The sequence below is a fragment of the Phoenix dactylifera genome, chromosome 11, assembly GCF_009389715.1.
Source record: "Phoenix dactylifera cultivar Barhee BC4 chromosome 11, palm_55x_up_171113_PBpolish2nd_filt_p, whole genome shotgun sequence".
Classification (NCBI taxonomy): domain Eukaryota; kingdom Viridiplantae; phylum Streptophyta; class Magnoliopsida; order Arecales; family Arecaceae; genus Phoenix; species Phoenix dactylifera.
The window spans coordinates 14,811,271-14,833,273 of NC_052402.1; the positions used below are offsets into that span (position 1 = coordinate 14,811,271).

Sequence of the window (22,003 nt, forward strand, 5' to 3'; positions counted from 1 at the left end):
ACATACTTATAGTGAAATCTAGGCTGTCAACTTTTCTGCATGCAAGAATAATGGATGGAAATATCACCTGCTTCCAGCATCTCATTATATTTTCTTTCCCGGATTTTTAACCCAGTTTGAAGCCTCTGAAATACTTTTAATTTATGGAGGGGGAGTAGAAGGGCAGACGCTTTTTGTCCGTCCACTTTATCCTCGTGATGTTGATGAACGAACTAGAAAAAAAGAACGTGACAAACACATGCACACGCACACCATAGACAGCAGCACGGCATTGTCCGCGAATTTTCGTGCAAGAACAGTGAATACATAGAAATAACCCGACAAGTTTTCCAAAGAGATCCTACAAAGGCTGGCGGACAGCATCTAATTCAATGTGGCTATTATAGTAAGTTATTCGTTCAAATAATCTGAGTTGGAAGTTTCTCTCTCTACTTAGAGGGAGAGCTACAAGTATGACAGCCAGGTTTTGATTGAATATTTGATGAAGTCATTGGTTTAAGAGCTAAAAAAATCTGCCAGCTAGCATCGCTTGGAGCTGTTAGCTCTCTTGCTTGGGAGTTGGTAAACAAAGGCTTGTGAATGGAATCTAAACGGCTCCACTTGATCAGGAATCACGAGGAATGGAGTTCATTCGTTTGCTGCAGTTATAAACAAACTAAAGCAACAGACCATCATCGCTTGTGAGTGAAAGGTTTATCCTTAGCTGTTCATCTCCCATCCCCATGCATGCATGTGGTTGGTTTGGGGTCCAACACTCACTGGCCTCCTGATGGGATCTGAATGCAGCCAATACCATGCAATGAAAGTGACGAGCATTGCTGAAAAAACAATCAATACATGGTTTGTGTTCTTAAGAGACCAGTTGGTAAGCTTATAGCATGGAAGAAATTAAATAATATCAAGGCCTGCTGGCTCTCTGAGTTTGAAGAAAGATAAGACGGAGAGATGCAAACAAGAATCCGTGTTTGGCAGTGGTCTCTGGTTCAAAGATGATCAAAGTGAGAGAAAGGATTGTAAACTAGTACTTTAGATTACGAGGTTTGAGAGTTTTGTCTCCCAGGCAGTCATCAAATTGCGTGAAGGTTGGCGGTTTGGGGAACAAGTGGGGAGAGCGCAGCAGCGCACGCTCCTTGGTGCTTGCTGGGCTGTCTCTTTCCTCGACAGGGCCATGGGGTGATGGACGAGTCTTGCTCCTTCCCCCACGCCTCTCCCCTCCCACTTGCTATAAAACTCCACGCCCTTCCTTGGCCCAACAGAGGCAATCAGAGATAGAAGCAACAGAGTCTAAGTATCGATTCCATAAGCTCGTCGAGTGCGAGAAGAATGAAGCTGAGCAGCCAAAGGAAGGTGGCGCAGAGAGGAGGAGGAGGAGGTGGGCTCGGGAGAGCTCTGAGAGAGCAGAAGGCCAGGCTTTATATCATCCGCCGATGCGTGGTGATGCTCCTCTGCTGGCATGACTGACCCTCGCAAAGAGCAGAGGAATTTTGGTTAACTAGGCTTTTCGTTTGTACATATATCGATCCAAATACTAGGTGTTTATATCTTTTCTTTCCTCTTTTTTTTTTTTTTTAGTTTGTAGTTCAACTCGACTCCTGTCGGTCTTTTAGTGAACGGCTACTTTTTTTTTCTTGCCTTTAGGCAGGCGAAGATCGACCAATTTTGATACTTTTGACATCAAAAAAATCTTGCACATTGAAATAGATTCTGAAACGGATTTATTCTGGTCTTATATTCAAGTATGTAACAATGGACTCTCTCTCTCTCTCTCTCTCTCTCTATGATCTGTGCCACCTTAATTTAGATAGATTAGAGAGCTGGAGAAAAGGAATAAAAAGAGAGTACCTGATGATGGCAGTAATCCTACATTTAATATTTATCCAACAGAAAAAAAAAAACATCAAAAGGGATGTTTGAGCTTCCTAACTCTGCAATCCAAACATGAAATTAATGACCGTTTTGATAGCTATCAGATGCATCTTAGGAGCTGGGCAAAGGCCCTACTTTGTGAAACTCAGTGATCCTAGTTGTAAATGGGGCACTGTAGATAGATTTGATGGCATGGAAGCTGTTAAAGTTTGGTGACAACCAAATACTTCCATGGCCTGGGTTTCAGAGAGACCTAAAATCAGCTTTGAAAATAGCAATGCAAGATTAGATGAGTAAGACACCATATGCCTGGCTGAGTTTCCATGCGAATACATGAAGTCTGGTGAACACAACAAGAATCTCCTTCGAGTAACTGATAATCACAGCATGGATGCCTTCCAATGTGGGATCAGCTATGTGTGGGCAAAATGAATGGACATTGCACTATTTAGTTAATGATTTTTTTGGTTCATATAAATTAATAAATATGGCAATCCTTTTTGTTGGTGCTCTCCTTTTGAATATTTTTGAAAGCTAAGTATTAGTAGAAAAGTTTAAATACAATTTGAACAACAGAACAAGCAGACAAATGTAAGTGTGGGGAAAATGTAAATGATATAAATGGATTGTAAGGTGCGAACTGCTCTAATGGACAGTAGAACATTGCTAGTTTGCTCGAATTGTTTCTTATTTTTTCGTATTCAATGACTCTTGCTTTTGCGTTTGCGAGCTTATACCATGATTTTGTGATGTTCACCTCCTTGCCAGGATGTTTAACTTCTCATCAGCTTACATCTATTTTATTAATTTGAGGAATATGATGTTTTGATATACGTGGATATGATGCCCGTAGACAGTCTTTGGATAAACCTTCTTCCACTTGGGCTGTGTTTGGAGTACTATAATGGAGTCAAAGGTTTTTTCGAGTGCTTTTCAGTGTAGAAGAGATGAGGATATGAAAATCAGGTTCCGTTATGTTGCTTGCAATAATAAACTATTAAACTTTATAATTGCTTGCTCAGGATAAAACTAGGAGTATAAGCTATTAAGACAGTTCACTACAGCTTGAAACTATTATAATTCTTTTCAAAAAAAAAGAAGAAGGGCTATCACTATATTGGTACGGAGCCAGTTCAGCATATTGAGTGTTAATACGCTTTTTGTACTCTGTACCAGTACCAAACCGGTGTGGTACGTGATGCTATGTATTACTTGATTCGATATGGTACGGCGAATTTTGATCAAAAGCCATATTATGACTAACAATTTTAATATATAAAAAAGTCCGATTGATACTCCAACAAATATTTATCATGTCATCTTTTCAACCATTCAATTGGAGCAATTTTTAAAGAGTAGAAAAAAATCCACAATTTAGACTTCAGATGGACATGTAAACAGAGAGGAATTAAGAACTCTGCTATCAAATTCAGTTTATTGAAATCTAGAAGTCTAAGAAGGAGTAAGAAAAGGTAATTATTATAAAATATCATTTTATTGTTGCACGATCGGGTGCATGATCTGATGTAGTAGTGTGGTAGTCAAAGTAAGTAGATCTCTGATCAACATAAGTTTATCGATCACAAAGCCATTCGTTTCATGCGGGATTCTATTGTATTAAAATTTAAAACCAATAAAACACAACTATAAATTTATATGTAAAAAAGATCGATGTATTGTATGAATCACGTAGTAGAATCTAGACATGATGGTGCCTGGGGTGCAGTTGCTCAACAGCAATGTTTGAACTTTAAACCTACTTCTCATTGAGTTCATTTCTCACTCTCCCTGGCTGATTTCTGACCCACTTAAGGCTTCAACTATCTATTCTATTTTATCCGAAATGCTTCACAGGTATCTCTTTCTTTCCTTCTTTGGTTTTTGGCGAGTTCACATATATGAAAGCTTAGACTTTATCTTGTTTGGTGTTGCTTATAACATCGAACTGCCTATTAACATTTTAACATGCTGGTCATCTCATTCTGAAAAATTAATTACATCTAAACTAGCTATGCTGAATAAACGAAGCTTATTTCTTTCTTTCTTTCTGGTTTTCTTCTTCTTTTCTCCAAATATGCTTGGGCAGTAGGGGTGCAAATGGGTCAGATCGGGTCGAATCTTGGGTGACCCCGATTCGATCCGATTTTTTGTTCGGGTCCTAATTTTAGATCCAGACCCGACCAGGTTGAAAATCGGGTCGGGTCGGATTCGGGTCCAAGTTGGATCGGGTTCGGGTCCGGTCCAATTTTTTTGTGCTTTGGGGAAAGAATTTGGGCAAATCTAATTTGGTCATACCATAATTATGAGGTGCTGGGTGACCCATGACTCGAAAGACTTGCAATTGACCTCCAGTCAGAACAGATGACCCCTGACTGACTAACTAAGTCGGTCTACAAGCCAAATTTCATATCACATTATTTTTTGTCCATATGACTGATTGGACGGAACTTGGTGTCTCCTAGCTCCCCTCTCACGAGGACAAAAAAAAATCCCAGACCTTCTTTTTGCTGAAATCCCAGACCTTCTTCCAAAATCCAATTCCATTGCAGAAAACTAATAGACCAATAGTGCCGCGACCCAAACACACACACAAAAAATAATTTTTTTTTGCTTTTTCCTCCTCTCTCTTTCTCTCTTCGGGTCCATTCAGGTCGGATCGGATCCGTTCGGTAAACCCAGGCCCAACCCAAAAAATGATTCGGATCCAATTTTAGGATCCGACCCCGACCCGCGGGTCCTAAAATTTCGGTCGGATCGGATCTACGTGGATCGGGCCGGATCGGATCTCGGATCGACCCAACCCATTTGCAGCCTTATTGGGCAGTACTGACTTATTCATCTTAGGATCCGACCCCGACCCGTGGATCCTAAAATTTGGGTCGGGTCGGATCTACGCGGGTCGGGCCGGATCGGATCTCGAATCGGCCCGACCCATTTGCAGCCTTATTGGGCAGTACTGACTTATTCATCTTATGTTAATATGTGGCTGTGCCTCACATGATACTGTCAACCCACTACTCAAAATTATTGGCAGGCAAGAAGTCTCGGATTCGAAATATAAACTCTACATCTAATTCAAGATTAAATCATGCAAACTAGATTGGATTCTTTATTATGCTAAAATTGCTCCTAATTGTTTATAGATCTATATAATAACTGGATTACAATTGTAATAGGATATAGTATTATGTATTTATCCATTGTTATTCGCTTGTGTAAAAGTGTTGTATGCATATCTTAATTACATATTAGGTGCTACTATGACTATATCCTTTAAAGAAACAATTCGAACCCCAAGATTTAATCTAAACAATTATTAGTTTGAGATCCTATTTCCTGCTATATCCACTTTTCTCCTTTCAAATTTCAATCTTACTAGATCTTTCAAATCTTGAAATTTATAATTTTATTCTAACAAAAAATTTCAAGTTCATAGCTTTTTTTTTTTTTCTTTCTTTCTTTTGGCAACTCCAAGCTTACAACTTTTGCCTCTTGTTTCTTTTCTTTTCTTTTTTCTTTTGTTTCTTTTCTTTTCTTTTCTACCAATCAAACAGACCTCTAATAGTTGGAATTTATATGGTTCAATTTTCTTTATTTCATGCTGTTCGGATGTGAGGATGTAACTTTTACAGCTACAAACAGGGGAACGCGGTTGTATCTTTCGCGCCAAAGAAGGATACACTACCTTTCGTGCACACGACCGTTTGATATAGAATTCACATATCTCAAAGCGCTCCGAGCGAGTCATTCATCCTGTAGCACAACTCTCAAAGCGAAATGTGTTTAATCGGACGGTCAGAGAGCGAAAAGGAAGGCGTATCCTTCTTTCGACCGAAGGATACAACCGGGCTCCTTCGTGTGGCGGTAATTCCATCCATCCACCGCTGCTCTGCTCTGCTCTGCTCTTCCAACGACGTCCGCTAATTTTTCTCCAGAAGCGATATTGCGGTAATCCCGAAACAGAGGAAGAAAAGGGAAGAAAGTGCGAAGAGGGACAGAGCGAGGGAGAATAAGAAGGAGACACGGCGAGTATGACGATCGTTGAAGCCGCCGCCGCCGCCGCAGCAGCGTCAGCGTCGTGGCCGCCTGTGCTGGGCTTCGGCCGCGCCGGCGAAGTAATCCTCTGCTCGCAGCACGGGTTCCGTGCGGCGGGTCTCCGGAAGCGACTCGTCTCCTCTAACGGGCGGCGGACCGCCGAGCGTCTCCCCCTCTCGCCGCCGTCCCTATCTCCATCAATCTCCCCAGGGCCGCATCGGCTCCTATTTTTGGCCCACGCTGTGGAATCCACGCAAGCTTCCTCCGCCACCTCCGGCAAGACCATCGTTCCTGACAACGAGTTCTCCCTGGCCAAGGTCTCTTTCCGTTCCTCTTCCTAAACCGCTATAATATAATATTTTGCTTTTACCGTTTCGATCTTTCGGAATCGAATATAACTTTGCAATTCATCCGTAATTTGTGGACTTACTTGCACACTCTGAACCCTTAGAACAAGAGAGACTTTCCATCATTTTGAGGGGGTCGTACCTTTGCAGTTTGAACTCTTATATGCGCTTCAATTAATAGCTTGCTTAGATTGATAGGGTAGTACTATTTATCTATACTTCTCCTAATTCCTAGAACTGGACTCAAATGCTACTAAACAAGACTAATACCTAAAGAATCCACGCTTGTCCTAGTTTTGATTGAGTTTTTCCTACATTTTCCTCTCCGCATTTAGCTATGTGTGGTGAAGATCATTTTCTTAGATTTATGCGCCGCATTTTTTTTTTTTGAAAATTAATTCAGATATCTCTAATGTTCACTATATGTTCATTCATTATTTTGTTTAAATTACTGTTCTCATCTAAACTGAAGGGACTTAGTATCCAGAAATTTTAGGAGTTAAGCTGCTTGTAGTTAAAGATGTGAAAGAGGACGCAATGTTGCATGTTATCCTCCTGATTGCTTTTCATTTTTGTTGCAGTTCGTAATTCCTTTTACGTCACATTTAATATTTGCAAGTTCCTGTACATCTTTAGCAAATCTACCCAGTGACGCAGTCTGTTCTTACATGAAACTTTGTGCTTGGGTTGCAGGTCTCGTTTGGTGTCATTGGTTTAGCAGTTGGAGGCACACTTCTCTCGTAACTAGATGCATGATGAGAATTTTAGATGACCTGCACATCGTTCTGATTTTCATAATTCGATCATATCTTGCCTTTCAGATATGGTTTCGGAGCATATTTCAGCATTCTCCCTGGATCTGAGTGGTCAGCTTTAATGCTAACATATGGATTTCCTCTTGCAATTATTGGCATGGCATTGAAGGTAAGTCCTTTATTTTTAACAGCTTATTGATCTGAGAAATTTTTTTTCTGTTATTTACATACACAAATATGGTTAAGGTATACTATTAAAGACCACAGGAGGATTAAATGAATTGAAAGCTATGTGCCTTAAATTTTATAATGTTTAATGCATAACAAGAAAAACACTTCCAAAAATCTAGTATTTGGACAAATCACAATCATGTCTGATTATAGGAATGCTGGTCTCCTAATCAGTGTCTAGGGAAATGAAATTGTTGTGGTGATAAGAATTTTTTTTTTTTCTGGTGCAATATAGTTCCTATTGATTTTCCTGTAGCCGACTGACAATTTTCTTATTTCTGGTGACGTTTCGTTCAATCTTACCAATGAAATTACAAAAACAAAGAGACCTTTTAGTAGTTAAAATCCAAATATCAGGGTCTTCCATGCTGGCCATTTCTCACACTCTGCATTTTTGAGGCATTCAAGAAGGTCATGGGAGGATGATGTTGGAATTTGATACTGTGAAAGTTAAGGTAAAGCAAATGCTATGTTTTGAGGGCATAAAGACAATAACTTCAAAAAAGACAAATCTCATGATTATAAGAGACACCAAAGGTTGCAGTCTGGATTCGTTGATGAACTTTATCTATACCTCCATGTGCAAGGCTGACAATGAATTAATAAATAGATATATGGATATCACACTAAAGTTATGTAATATGTGTGCAACAAAATGAGCTGCTAATATTACTATTTCTAACAGCCATAGCATGAGCTTTGACAACCCTAGTTAAAATTTCCATTGATAGCTTCCATAAAGCTATGTAATTTCAATTTGTGGTTGGCAGAGGTGCTGTTAATCTGACATTATAATGTACTTGTTACCTACTTACCTATTCTAGATTTCTGGGTTATGATTATTTTCAAAAGGGTGAGATACTAGATTATTTTCAAAGAGATCTGACTGTGGATATGCATAAGGATTAGTAAATCTGGGAAGTGAAATTACTGTATGCTTTTATGATAATATGGATTTTTACACTATGGAGATATGAAGCCCTATTGTCTCCTCGATTATGCTTTTGAGATTATGTACTTTATTGATGAATTCAAGTCATAAGATATTAGATCTTTCAGGGGAACACATGCATTTGATCAGTGAATCATCACTAAGAATGAAAAAAACAAAGTTTACAGTTAACACTTAACACTCTTGCAATAATGCCATAACCTCCTTGGATGTTAAATCTCATCTTTCGGTAAGTTATGTTCTCACTATTTTTTAATTCTTTTTATGACATTGGCATTTCTATTTTTGTTCATAGCCATGTTAATCTGGATCCTTGTTTTATCAAATGCTGTCTTGATTTATTTTTAAACACGAAAAATCTATCATCATTGTCATCACTACTTGGAGTATGTGCTGATGTCATTTTCTTTGAGAAATCTCCATATATGAGTTTCAGATGAGGGACTGATTTCAAGTGCAGATCTTATAAATATAATTCACCTAGAGTCTTGGATATCCTTTATATCCTCGTCTTCATTGCATTATCTGGTTCATCTTCTAGACTTCTACTTGCCTCTACCACTTGGTAATGGGTTATTAGATGAGTATTGATTGTCAGTTGTGACTGAGTAACCTGGTACTTTGGATGGACGAGGATCCAAATTCATGATATTTGTGAAGGTCAAAGTGCTTGTAAAAAATAGTGGACGGTATGTTTTCTGCTTGTACTGCCCAACTGATGCTGTGAAATTTAATGGAGAAAATGCATAAAGAAAAACTAGATTTGATGGTTCTGGAGCCTGGAGCTAAGCTTCACTGATGCTTTAATGACAAACTGCTTCCTCATGTAGATGGAAGAATGCATTTGTAATGGCACCATGGAGCAGAATTAAACGAGTTTCTTATTTACTGATATATTGGGAACAGGAACATCTTTGTGAAGAGAAACTGAAAGACTCACTAATGGACACATATAAGATTACTTGAGGAGAACTTTTTGGTCATAATGGAGCTGGTAAAGCAGCATTCCTCTCTGAGTGGCTGTATGACATCTCTTTATGTTTGTCTGTGTGCACATACTGAGTCTCACTTTATCATGTCAAAAGGATGCATGACAAGATGTAGTTCTGAATTTGTAAGATGACATTTAATGAAGATGTCATATAGATAGCTAGCACTAAGAAACCTCATTTTTTTGTAGGTTTAGTTTTGACTGCTTTAAGTGAGCAATATGGCAGTGAATGTGACTTGCCGCAATTTTTTCTTAGCTCAAAATGATTCTATGTCAGAAATCTTCATTAGGTTTTCCTTATACATATTTTGCAACAATTGTCTTTGCTGAAGGTCTTTTCCTCATCATTCACTCTGTTTTAGTTTGAGTTTGATATCAAATATCAACTAATTTCAAAGTGAACAGTATGATCATTATATCAAGAACCTTAGAGAAAAATTGCAAAATGTAAAATAAATTAATATTAATGTCCATTGTTTTCTCAAGAACATTGACAGTTGCTGATTATAAAAGTGGAATTTGTGCTGTTATTTTATTTTCCATACATATGTGCTATCTATGTGCAGTATGCAGAACTAAAACCAGTGCCGTGCATAACCTACTCCGATGCAGAAGCTTTAAGGGAAACATGTGCAACTCCTATTCTTAAACAGGTAAATTCTAGGGCTAACCACTCCCCCTACTTTTTTTTTTGAACTGATTAAGTTGTAAATATCCTTTTTAATAGGTTTCCAATTAAACTGGTTCAATAAGGCATAATTTTTTTGGGAAGAAATTGTATGTTGCTTTTCCTAAATAGGAACTGAATATAGCATAGTTGTATTAGAGCTGAAATGTTAAGAAGCATATGGCACTTGCTAGAGTTGAAAATGTCATATGAAGACTTCTAGTGAAAAACATTCACCATCTACATGATGCCCTTGCTACCCAAGGTTCGCCAAACTGGTACTTAGGGTTCTTACTCACTGGTTGCTGGTTTAGTACTGTTGCTGGAAATTGGACCCGGGGGCAATCTTCGGTCGAGGGAGAGGGAGCTGCGGGTCACCACGGCGGGGCGGCGACCAGTCGGCGGGCGGCGTCCTTCGTCTGGGGTGGCCGGAGAGAGGGAGCTGGGGATCCTCACGGCGGGGCAGCGATCCGTCAGCGGGCGGCGTCCTCCGTCTGGGTGCCTGCAGACAAACCGGTGGCCGGGTTTTCCGGCGCCGGCCCTCCGACGCTCAAGTTAGGGAGGGGGCAGATAGTGTAAGGAGGAGATGAACAGTGCTTGTAAGGCGCGGAATTTCTCCCACCCCCTCCTGAGAAGCTAAGGCTCCCTTTTATAGGTGGGGGTCGGTTTACCTGTGATGTAACAGGGCGAGGCCATAGTACGGCTCGGCATGTGGCTCAGGTCGGCGCACGGTCAGGCAAATCATTGTGCTGATGTCGGCGGTGAGGGCGTCGTACGATCCGAACCAGTACGCTACCAGGCGAATCATTGCATTGGTGTCGGAGGTATGGCCGAGATCAGAGACTTATCATGGTTGACCAGACTCTGCTGGGCTAACTTGCCGTGGAGAGCCGAGGATCCGTAGATGTCAGGAGCCATGCGCATTAATTGTGGAGTAAGCCGGAGATCCGCATTAATGGTGGAGTAAGCCGGAGATCCGCATTAATGGTGGAGTAAGCCGGAGATCCACATTAATTGTAGAGTGAACCGGAGGGTTACAGCGGCCATGCGCAATAAATGCTGAAGCAGTGGCAGGGTATGGTCCTCAGTTGGACCTCGGAGGAGTACGGCCGTAGTAGGTGGCTGACAAGGGTAGACCTTGAGCGTCAGAATTTTCCTAGGTCGGAGGTCTCGAGGTCGGATGTCTTGAGGTCGGGCGTTCCGAGGTCGGACGCCGACTTCGGCTGTTCAGGGTCGGCGATTGTGCGGCTTCTTGGGGGCATTTGTGTCACTTGGGGGAAAAATCTTATTCCCCCAACAAGTACGGTACCGGTGCATGCTGTACAACTCGAGGCATAACAGAACCAAGGTGAGGCAGAGGGGGGAGAGGGAGAGAGGGGAGAAGAGAGATGAATGGAGGGAAAGTGTATCTTTGACCTCTGATATGCAAGTATACGAATCAATGTCGTTGTTGGCAGCCATGGCAATGGTATGGTGAGAGAACAGAAATAGAGGTGGTTGTCATTGTCATCATCATCATTGTCAGCGGCGGCAGTGATGGAACACTAACCCGAGCAAGGGAATTACAAGAAAGGGGGAGTTGTGAGGCAAGGGGGATTGGAAGTTCGAGACTGAGGGGAGAGGGTTATATATCATAGCATCCCATTTGATTTTGGAACTTGGCAGAACCATTTGAAATTGGGTAGAACCAAATGGTTCAGACCAGTTCAGGCTGGTTTTGACCTAGGACAGAATCTAATGGTTGAAAATCCTAGTTCGGGATTGTTCGGTGGACCCTACTAGATCTCTTTTTTTATACCATTTTGGTGAATGCAGATATGAGAGCCAATATCTGATGCCTAATGTGAACTGAACATGACAGAAAAAGGTTGCTGCAAGATTATTTCTACTAGATATTTGGCACATGCAATGCAAGTGGGAGAATCATGTAGTGTATGGTAGATGCAACGTAAGTGAGAGAAGCATATGCTAGATGGAATTTTGACACATGTACGGCACATGCAACACAAGTGAGAGAATCATATACTAGATGGAATTTTGACACGTCTATTGCACATAAGAGACATACGGATGGTTTTAACCCCTTCCAATTAGAGATTTTTATTATGCACATTGGTAAATTTATTCTCATGATTAGTGCACCTCCTATTTCTTTCCTTCATAAAGGGCTAAAATTTAATTAAGGTGGGTGTATTTTAGATATGGGAAAAAGCCAAAACCTTACCTTCTCCAATTGGAATTCTAAAATATAATAAGAAGATGTGCACGGTAGCTACAGTCGGGAATAATAGAGGTGTAATGCCATGCAATGCTGCTTGTTATCTGTCTGTTGTGGCAAATGGCAGACTGGTCCGATTCACATCGAGGGCTCCTTTCAGCATATGGAACAGATATATATTATATATGCTGGAATGAAAAGAGTCCAGCTGCAAAAGCCTCTCCCTTTTAGTATAGAAATAGAGATAGGCTGACAAAATGACAAGTTTCATCATTTTTTTATGTTTTGTACTGTTTAGTTTGCTAACAACTTATTTGTTCTTTTTGATTTCTTAGTATTTTATTGAATAGAAGTGTCACCTAGACACCTGGCATGGGTCCCATGTGTCCTCAAAAGTCAGACTTGGCAGCCTCCAAAAGTCTAGGCATGGGTACACAGAATATATGTAAAACATATATAGTATATTTTGTATATTATGTGCATAAACACATTCATTTTTGTTTTAGTTTAAGTAGCTATGACTTTGCAAGTTGTTTAATTTATTTGTTAAATTAATTTAAAATTATTTAAGATGTGTCAGATACCTAAATTGATAATTAGTCGTGACACATTGATATTTAAAATATAAGCACATTTTGCTTAAAGTTTCATATTATTGTGATAACCTTATATTAAAAGTGTAAGGATAATTTGCTTGAAGTGCCCACAAAACCTTCATGACACTTTAGTAAAGTGTCCAATACTTAAAACTAAGAGACCTTTTTAGGACATTCCAAAACGTGCCAAGTATTGGACACTTCTTTCCGACATCATGTCATGGCATGCCATGTTCAAGTGTCCAGAAGCATAGACAATTTCAGACATCGTAAAAATGAAAAGTCCAGGTAATGTAGTTCAACAGTGACAGGTTTTTTGCACTAGCTGTACCTGCGGTACTTAGTCCTACATTTGCTGTCATTTTGGGGCTCTCAAATATTGATTATTCTCCTTAACTTGTTGCATTCGAGCTTCTCTAAATGTGCAAACCAGTTATGCGAATAATTACTCAATAGCAAAACATCTAGTTCCTGTAAGGAACCAAATTATAAACTTTTGTCTGTTTTCTTATCTAAAAACATAATATTAACCATTTAATTTAATTAAAAAATGTGATATTATTTAAATTATTTCCTCTTATTTCTGGTCAATATAGTTTTATTGTCTTTGGGTTGATGTAGGAGGAAGAACTAAAGTTCTTTTTTGTATAAGATTCTCAAGTAGATATCAGTCGCTCCTTTGAATTGGAAGCCAAGGAAGTCAGCTAAGGATTTATTATCTAGTATATATTGTCATATGATTAGTTATGAAACAACACTTCTCAAGATTGATGCTACCCTCTATTGCAATGTAGGACCTTGAACATTGTTCTTCCAGTGTTGGGTGTTTCCTTTTTTTCATTCTTGCTGAAAATCCAACCATTGTTGAAGTACAAGAAAGCAATATTGTGAACTCCTAAAAGAGTTGTCTCATAAGTTATAAAATTGTAGAAATTGTTTGGTGAATTTGATAGTAGGAATGGCCATGCATGCCATCTGTGGAGACCATCTGTAGTCCTGAATATTATTGTTATCCATCAACCAATTGCATAACAAATCTGGCAGTAGTTACTTGGCTGGGAACTGACAAGCACATCAATCAAATTTGTCAAGTCAAGGAATTGAGAATTGATAGTATCTTATTGTTTCTTTAACCTTATTCATTAATTTACTTATCCAGGATCAGAGTATCCTTTGAGGAAGATAGGCTATGCAGATTAATCTTGTGATTCTATACGTAATGCTTTTAGGTCTAGCGAGAGGGATTTAAATATAAAGTAATTTTTCAAAGGACCAAGGGTTATCACCACATGGTCCGAGCTGAATCCTCATGGTGTTGGTGCTGAAAACTAGATGTGGATAGAAAAATGAAAATTTTGCCCCTAGTGAGCTGAAATGGTCAACATCAGTAAGCCTTAAATCTGCGACAAATCTTTTACTTAACTCCATGGAATGAATCTTATTGCTGGTAGAGTCCTGATAATATTGACGACTTGATTTGTGAAGAAGAACCTTCATCATGAATTTATCATTTTGCCCTCTTAAACTTTGCTAATTTGGTCACTTTCAAGCCTCTGATCTACATGTCATAGGTTCGGAGGTTTCTAAAGGTCCTGTGAACACCACTAACATGCTTTCGATGATACTTTCCAACTTGAAAATTTTGGCTGTTTTGCATTATTTGGCAGAAAATGACAGTTTTTCCTCTACAGAAAATTTTGCTTGATTATGGCCTCAGATGGGTGATTTACTGTTTGAGAGGAGGAAATGCCAGGCTTGAGAACTGTTAATTTGTATGTATGGGGCTTGATTGGTAAATGCATTCTTCAAAGCATTCATGGGTTAAGGGGAATCAGAAATTTTTGGTCCCCCAATCTATTAGTTACTGAAATTACAGACAACTCAGTCCATTGGGGCATTGATACTTTGACCATTAAAAAGGCATGATAAAACAAGATTATATATATTATCCTGTAAGAGCTGTTTTGTCTGAATCATAATATGGAAATTAGTATTTCCTGCTTCATGGTGATAAAATATTAGCAGCAAATAATACAGTGTGTGTGGGAGTGGGAGAACTAGAAGGGTAATGGTAAATCATCCACAATTTGATGAGCCAAGTGAATGAGAGCATGAGCAAGCGAACAGTTTTAGAATGTTTCAACTTTCAACATCATTTTTGAGTCGTGCTTTATTCACAGAAAGAATAGTCAACTTGTATAGTTGTTCTTGCATTTTATTTTTATAAAATATAGCCTGGAAAATTATAAATAACATAACTTTTTCTTCCCTGAATTATATGCTTGTTATTGAAATCTTTATTCAAGATGACTCATGTACTTTCTAGGTAAGGAATGATGTTACACGATACCGCTATGGTGATGAGCAACATTTGGATGAGGCCCTAAAACGAATCTTCCAATATGGCCAGGTAGTTTCCGTAACTTAAACGATTTTGATGTTTGTTATTTAATTGTACTTGTAAACTTTCAATTGCATAGAAAGTTAGAAACTGTATATAATTTTCCTGTCCATTGAAATTTACATGTTGTTGATGCATGATTAGTATATAGAAAATAAAATTGTAGCTGATTCAACTGTTGTAATATTAAATGGAAAATGGCATGAGGTAATTACTATTTTTTGGTATATAACATATCATGGCAATATAGAGTTAAACATTCCCTTTTATATTGTTCATAATGAATTAAAATTTGCTTTGGATATCATGTTTATGATGTCTGGTCCAATTATTAAAGCTGTCGTATGTTTTACCTTCGGTTGTGCTTTAAAGATAGGAAGAACCATGCTTTTTCTGAAGGTAAAAAGGTTCGTGCTATTGTTTTACTCTATTCTTACGGCAAAAGGAGCTGTGAAGAGTGAAAACTCCTACCTAGTTCACTATATATTACTTTTGAGAATGATATTATAAATCATATTATTGTTTTGAGTCCTGTTGATTTCCTGTATAGTATTCACTTAGTCTTCATTACCAGGCATGAAGTTGACATTAATTATAGGGTCCAGATGCAATTATCATTATAGCAATACATACACTCTGTGTGCCATTTGCACTTTGCTGTCCTCTTATTTCTTCATTGGACAGTTCAGAATGACTCACATTTCTTTCTAGACAAAAATGGAAAAGACTGTATTACATCAAGATATTGATTTGTTTTTTGCCTTGAATGAGATGCTTAATCATTTATTCTTGGCAACAACTAGCAACATTGTATATGGTAAATATATTATGGCATGGTATTAATTGCGATGCAAAATTGTACTAGCTAAATTGAGGATTGACAAATACAAATTTTTCTAGCACACAAGTCACAAATAACTAATAATAACTAGAAATGTAATACGAATGATTTCTTTTAACTGCATTCAGCGACATATTAATATTGCTTGCTGTGTTTTATTTGCATATCTTGGTAATACTATTTCTCCATTCAACTATTAGGGTGGTGGGATCCCACGGCGTAGTGCACCTACCTTACAAATGATTCGCGAAGAGGTATGTTCTTTCTATCTCTTTAGAAAAAAAGTAATTATAGAATTTTGAGTTACCGCTTCTTTTAAAATTTAATCATCTTAGAGAATATTGCTTATTCTAGGAAACTTATGCACAACAGATCATAATTTTTGTCATCGGTTGGTATTTCATGATAATTTTTTTAAAATATATACATGTATGTATGTTAAGGGAAAGCTTGTTGGGTATATGATAAGGGCTTTTCAGAAGATTTCCAACTAATTGCATTATGGGGAGGGAGTGAACATGGCAATGTTGCTGCTAACTATTTAAATTAGTTTGCTTAAAGCCTCATGGTTCCTATCGAAATTTGAGGAGAAAAATTGAAGAAAATTGAAAATTGAAAAGACTTGGGACAATTCAACATTGAAGATTAAAAGCATGTTAGTTTTTAATTCATGCAGAAACATACAAGAGAAACAAAGAGAAAAAGTTATTGCAATTACTTAAAAGAATACTCGCATCATATAAGATCAGTAATCTTTACCTCAAGTATCTTGCATTAAAAAGTCATTTAAAATTAGTTAATAATTCATAAAATTCATGAATTAGTGAATTTCTAATAGCTAATCTGTTTACACGGGAATAGGCCAAAGATATAATCATGGATAATTCAAGCATCTTTTAAAATTTGAGGAATGCATCCAAAACTAACAACACTGTGCTAGATTTTAAGCAAGGGTTTTAACCTATGAAATTTGATAACCTGGCATTAAATGGAATTTCAGCAGAACAACTGCATCATTTTTAAGCATCTTTAATCCATTAGATCAGACGCGGTATTAAGGCAGCTTCAAAGGTGCTGATTTTGCTAGAAAATCAAACCTTACTTTCTAATATGCCATCTTATTCCTAGATTTTTTTAGATTTTAAACTCCTGTTCTTGATTCTTATAGACACTCACAATTTTAGGGACACCGTTCTGCTCAAGCCAAGCTTTCAAATATTAGGAGCTTAAACCAAGCTTTCAAGTTTTAGCCTCTACATATATGTGCTTGTCGCCACATACCTTTTTGGGCCAGTAATGACACTCATGTAGTGGTCAGCACAAAAAAACATGTTAATTCTATTATTAAATGTTTTTAATTAAAGAAAATTTATTAAATAAATTTTAATTGTTTTTGTTTTGGCATGATGGAACACTTGAAACCTTGTTATTAGATCTCCTGTTAATTTTTTCTTTTCTTTTCTTTTGTTCTAGAAAAGGCACAACATCTCACATGCTTGCTGGCTAGTGACTGGAATGCTTGCTGGCACCAGTACTCGGAACCATGGCTCAAACTTATTTTTTATCTTGGTTTTCATTATTTGTCTGGTTGATCCATATTCTGATATTCATAAAATCTTTTTTTATTATTATAATTTTATGGCAACTTTGCAAGAGTAATCTGTGATAACGACATAGTTATTGTGTTGCTTATAGTGTTTTTTAATTGGCAGCCATACTCCTGTGGTGGCTCACTAGTGTTTGTTTCCTTTTAGGTAACTGATGATGGAAAGTACTGTCTAGTCCTTGTCTTTGAAGCTAAAGCTTTGCAGCTGTCTGATTTTGAACGGAGACAGGTGAAAGTTTTTTCTTTGATCTCTGATTGAAATGGAAGTAATAAACCAACTCCATAAATTGAAAATCTTCAATTCTACCAAAGCGTTGAGAAACAAGAATACTCCCAATATTACTGCAAAAAACCACTAACCTGAAGCATTAGTCATTCTATTTCATGTAGATTTCAAGTTCAACTAACTGTATGGGATTTTTTAATGTAATGTAACTGTGCACCGACTGATATACATTTTGATATTGGATTTCAGGCAAAATTCAAATCATTTTTTGGGCCAGGAATCACTTCAGAAATTGGTGAATTTCTAAAGTTTTGCTCTTTGCAAATCTCCTCCATACCATACTTGAAACTACGGCAGACTCACAAAATTTGCTAATTTATTTTTTTCTCTGTTTGATCTTATATTTTTTGGATGCAGAAAAAGGAGAAAATGATCTTTATGAAGTCCGTCTTATTTCGGAGACAACTTCACAGCCAAGCTCACAGCTGTAGAGTTCTCTATAACAGCTCCAAAAAATCATGCCACTATTTTTTTTTAATTTTATTCTTCGGTTTTTGCTCTGGGCTTTCTGTTAATTGTTTGTTTACTACTTTACTATGCCAATTTCCGCCTGACTTTAGCAGAGTGTGCACATTAATTTCCTTTTCAGTTATTTCTGTATTTTTTTGTTTTCTTGTCTGTCATAGAATCCTTTTTAAAGCGGAGATATATGATGTACATGATCATCAAAAACCAATTACAAGGAAGCTTAAGTTAATACATATTTGACGCCAAACTGCTTATTGCTTCCATAAAGGCATTAAGCCTTCTGAAACTAGGCTAGTTCTGTGGCAAGCTCTTGGCTCACCATCCAACCTTTAATTATAGGTGATCTTCGCAGGGATAATCCTCATTTCTATCTGGTTGTACATCACTTCAGGAAACGTTAGTTTGTATTACATGTAGTAACATGACTGGCATTTGGTTGAGAGGGCAGAAAGGAGGGACAGTGGAAAAAAATGTTTTCAAATGACAACCGTTGCATGTATCCTACCTTTACCCTTGAATTGAGCTATGACCAATTTGCATGAGGTAGTCATTGCCATCCATGCAGTTGGAGGAAAGAAATATACTTCCACAACAATTTATTTGTTTTTAGGTGGATGAAGGGAGGCATGGTGCATGCTGCATGCCATGCATTCATTCTTTCATCATCATCATCTTCTTTTATGAGGGGGGGCTGGCATGTTGCATAAATACGACGCTTGAGACCGTCACCGTAAAGCTGGTCTGATTTGGTGGAAAATCAAGACATCCAAATGCTGATTTGGCCAGACGAACCTTACAGTAGTTTGGCGAGCTTTGAAGGAGTCGGCATAGATGGCAAAGGGGTTGTGCAGGGCTTGGATCATGGTCTGCCGTACGGATCGGTACATATCAGTACCGGACGAAACACAGCTATATTTTTCGATTTCGACCATTCGCAACCGGTACCGATCATACCGTACCGACTTCAATTTTTTTTTTTAGGTTTTAGCTCGGACCATGGTACCGGTATCCATAGGTACATTGATATGATCGGTACGGTGAATCTTTGGATTTTTTTATTATTATTTTAGCTGTTATTCTAGAACCAGGGCGATCCTGGAGTGAGAGAAGGATCTAATTTAGATCCGTCGTATTAGCACGGAAGACTTTACCAACTTTGGCCACTTGGCACTGTCGGGACGGCACTCTACTTTAACGCGACCAAATCCTGGAGTAAACTGTGTGCGAGTCAACCAGCATCCAGAGAAAGCTGGGCTGCAACCAGCACACCCCCAGGGAAACGCCTCCCCATACTTTTCTCAGTGCAGCATCTCAAACAGAAGATGCAAGCAGGATCTTGGCCGCCGATTTGGACAGCAAACTGCCATGAAAACTTCTACTTCGCTGGTGCGGAAGCCAGAAACATGGTGATCCTTTTGGTTGGCAAAGGTTACTCCAAACCCACCCTGTTTGCTTGTATGCTGTTTCCTCTTGCAGGTAATCGGAGTTCTGAGGATGTGCAAGAAGAAATGTGATCTAAGGTCATAGTTTCGACCAAGCATTTGCTCTGAGGAAAAAAAAAGAAAAAAAACCAGTAACCAGTGGAGGAAAAAGGAAGCAAAGGGAATTCTCTGTAGGGGAGTTTCCACATGAACGCTAAGTACTTGAGGAACAGAAGAAATGTGCAAGGGTTGCAGCATGGGCCGCGACAGCCTGAACCTAACCAAAACCAACCCATGGTTTGGTATGGATTAGCCGGATTGATAAAAATCAAACTAAGTTAGAAGCAGGTTCAGTTTGGGTTGAAGACTTGGGCAACCAGAGCTAACATAAACTAAACCTAACATATTTCAGATGTGTACTTCCGTATATCAAGTTTTTCTACTTCTCTCAAATACATAAGGTGGCGTGTTATTTCTTATTCTCTCAAGTACGGTGAAAACATTCTTAATTCATTTTTCTTGGCAAACTGTGAAGTTAAACGAGCACTTGTTATCATAAGGCCGAACAACAATGAACAGCTATCACTCAGTCTCGTATTTTCAAGGTTCTATCTACTTGCTGCAAGATATCTAGAGGGCACAGGCAACTTGAGAATCCAATTTGACTTTGGGCAATTCTTCTAATGTTTGATGTGATCTATTAGAACTATACATCAGAGATTATATCGAGGTGGCCTTTGTAGCCCAACGAAGGACTCGGGGGGGATGTTCTCTATTTAACCAAATATTTCTATTCTTTCAAGCTACTCATGCTTGTCGTGAGGCCAACAGCCTAGCGGACTGGATAAAAAAATTTGTGACCGATCATGGTCTGTGGATGTGCCTAGAGAATTGAGGGACCTTCCTCTGTTTGACTCCATGGGATGTATTTACTCCCAAGTAATCTAAGTTAACCACTCTCTCTCTCTCTCTCTCTCTCTCTCTCTCTCTCTCTCTCTCTCTATATCCAACACCAACACCCTCATCACGAATGGTGGAGCTAGGATTCGGCTTGAGGAACGAAATTTTAGTTTTGTTCATAAAAGAGAGATAACTTTTTGATCCACTGTAAAATTCATAAAGAGAATTTCTCTTAGCCGTTTATTATATAGGAACAATGTATATCGAAATGTAATTCACTCTCTGACACACACAAATCTAAACAGAGCACAAGTAGTGCATGTGAAGAAATAAATGATATTATAATTAAGAATTAATAAGCAAAGTTTAAAATTTATGAATAATAAGAAGTTGCAACATAAACATTTAACAGTTTACTAATATTTTTTTAATTATTATTACTATTTTTTGGCTAAGAACTAATATTTTTATTTGATAAACAGGGAATTTAAATGCTCTACCTTTCAGGATAGGGATTTGGAAAGTGGGTGCACAGCTGCGTATATTTGAGATGGAGAGAAAAATAGTAGAAATGTTGGGTGCTGCCATATTGCCGAGTTGTTGTGTAGAGTTGCAGGGGATTTTGATAATTATTGCAAGATGGAATCAAAAGGAGGATGGAGTCCGAAACCTAGAAGATTTCTTCATGATAGTAGAGATAAATGAGAAATTATAAAATATTTTATAAATATTAGTAATTTTATATGGATTAATTAAGAGAATGGTTTTGTCCAAGACTCGATTAGGCCTCAAAAGAAGGGACCAATCTGATTCGGACTCTAGAATTGCATGCTCAGGCTTGTCCATGTACGAAGGCTAAGTAGGTAAAGTCTGGTAGGCCAAAAATTAAGAGAAAACTATGAAAATATGTTGTTCTTTTGCTGGAATTGATTCTAGCATATGAAGACTCATATACCATCATCAAACATTAAATCCCATGAAGTTGGAATTCAGTCTTGTGTGGCATTGGAAGTCATCCTTTTTCATTCTTTAAGGAGATCATGGCAGTGTGGGCCGGCGCGTGTTGCGGGCCAGAATAGTTATGCTTGAGAAAAATTTTGCTACGGTGATTGGCTGGATTCAGGATGGCACCAGCAGGGTGGGAGGGTGCCACCCCTTGCTTGGGGACATTCAGGCCATGACTAGTAGTGGCTAATTACTTCGGAGATGCCCTATAGGTTGGGGAGAAGGAGTTGCTTAGAGCACTCTGTGATTTGCTGTTTTCTGACTTTCTTGGATGTGTACGTATTAGAACTGTATAAATCATCCATTTTAGTAAAAAAAAAAAGAAAAGAGATCATGCATCCCTCTTTTCTGCGTCCCCACCATTCTCCCTGCATGCCTCCACACAGCTAATTCCATCTTGGATAAACCATCAATTAG

General features: G+C 38.3%; 2 protein-coding genes across 3 annotated transcripts; both read left to right on the forward strand.

The window, feature by feature from the left end:
- The first annotated feature begins 1,225 nt into the window (after positions 1 to 1,225).
- On the forward strand, positions 1,226 to 1,729 carry LOC103704860. Its single transcript, XM_008788336.4, has one exon. The coding sequence runs from the start codon at positions 1,324 to 1,326 to the stop codon at positions 1,459 to 1,461; it is 138 nt and encodes a 45-aa protein (XP_008786558.1). The 5' UTR covers positions 1,226 to 1,323; the 3' UTR covers positions 1,462 to 1,729.
- Positions 1,730 to 5,772: 4,043 nt separating this feature from the next.
- LOC103704861 (thylakoid membrane protein slr0575) lies at positions 5,773 to 18,500 on the forward strand. 2 transcript variants are annotated; one of them, XM_008788337.4, is made up of 9 exons: positions 5,774 to 6,218; positions 6,942 to 6,988; positions 7,070 to 7,172; positions 9,744 to 9,830; positions 14,985 to 15,068; positions 16,101 to 16,154; positions 17,655 to 17,735; positions 17,982 to 18,027; positions 18,150 to 18,500. In XM_008788337.4, exons 1-9 carry the CDS (start codon positions 5,898 to 5,900, stop codon positions 18,221 to 18,223), a joined length of 897 nt encoding a protein of 298 aa, XP_008786559.2. In that variant the 5' UTR covers positions 5,774 to 5,897; the 3' UTR covers positions 18,224 to 18,500. The 2 variants fall into 2 exon arrangements, with proteins under 2 accessions (XP_026659560.2, XP_008786559.2); XM_026803759.2 differs by lacking the exons at positions 17,655 to 17,735; positions 17,982 to 18,027; positions 18,150 to 18,500 and adding an exon at positions 17,374 to 17,574 and having other exon boundaries at positions 5,773 to 6,218.
- The last annotated feature ends 3,503 nt before the right edge of the window (positions 18,501 to 22,003 follow it).

Bases quoted from the DNA above. Each gene is read 5' to 3' on its own strand.
- LOC103704860 (XM_008788336.4), top strand. From the start codon at position 1,324: ATGAAGCTGAGCAGCCAAAGGAAGGTGGCGCAGAGAGGAGGAGGAGGA.
- LOC103704861 (XM_008788337.4), top strand. From the start codon at position 5,898: ATGACGATCGTTGAAGCCGCCGCCGCCGCCGCAGCAGCGTCAGCGTCG. The intron at 6,989-7,069 runs GTAACTAGATGC...CTTGCCTTTCAG, and splicing joins GTTGGAGGCACACTTCTCTC to ATATGGTTTCGGAGCATATT. The intron at 18,028-18,149 runs GTGAATTTCTAA...TTTTGGATGCAG, and splicing joins AGGAATCACTTCAGAAATTG to AAAAAGGAGAAAATGATCTT.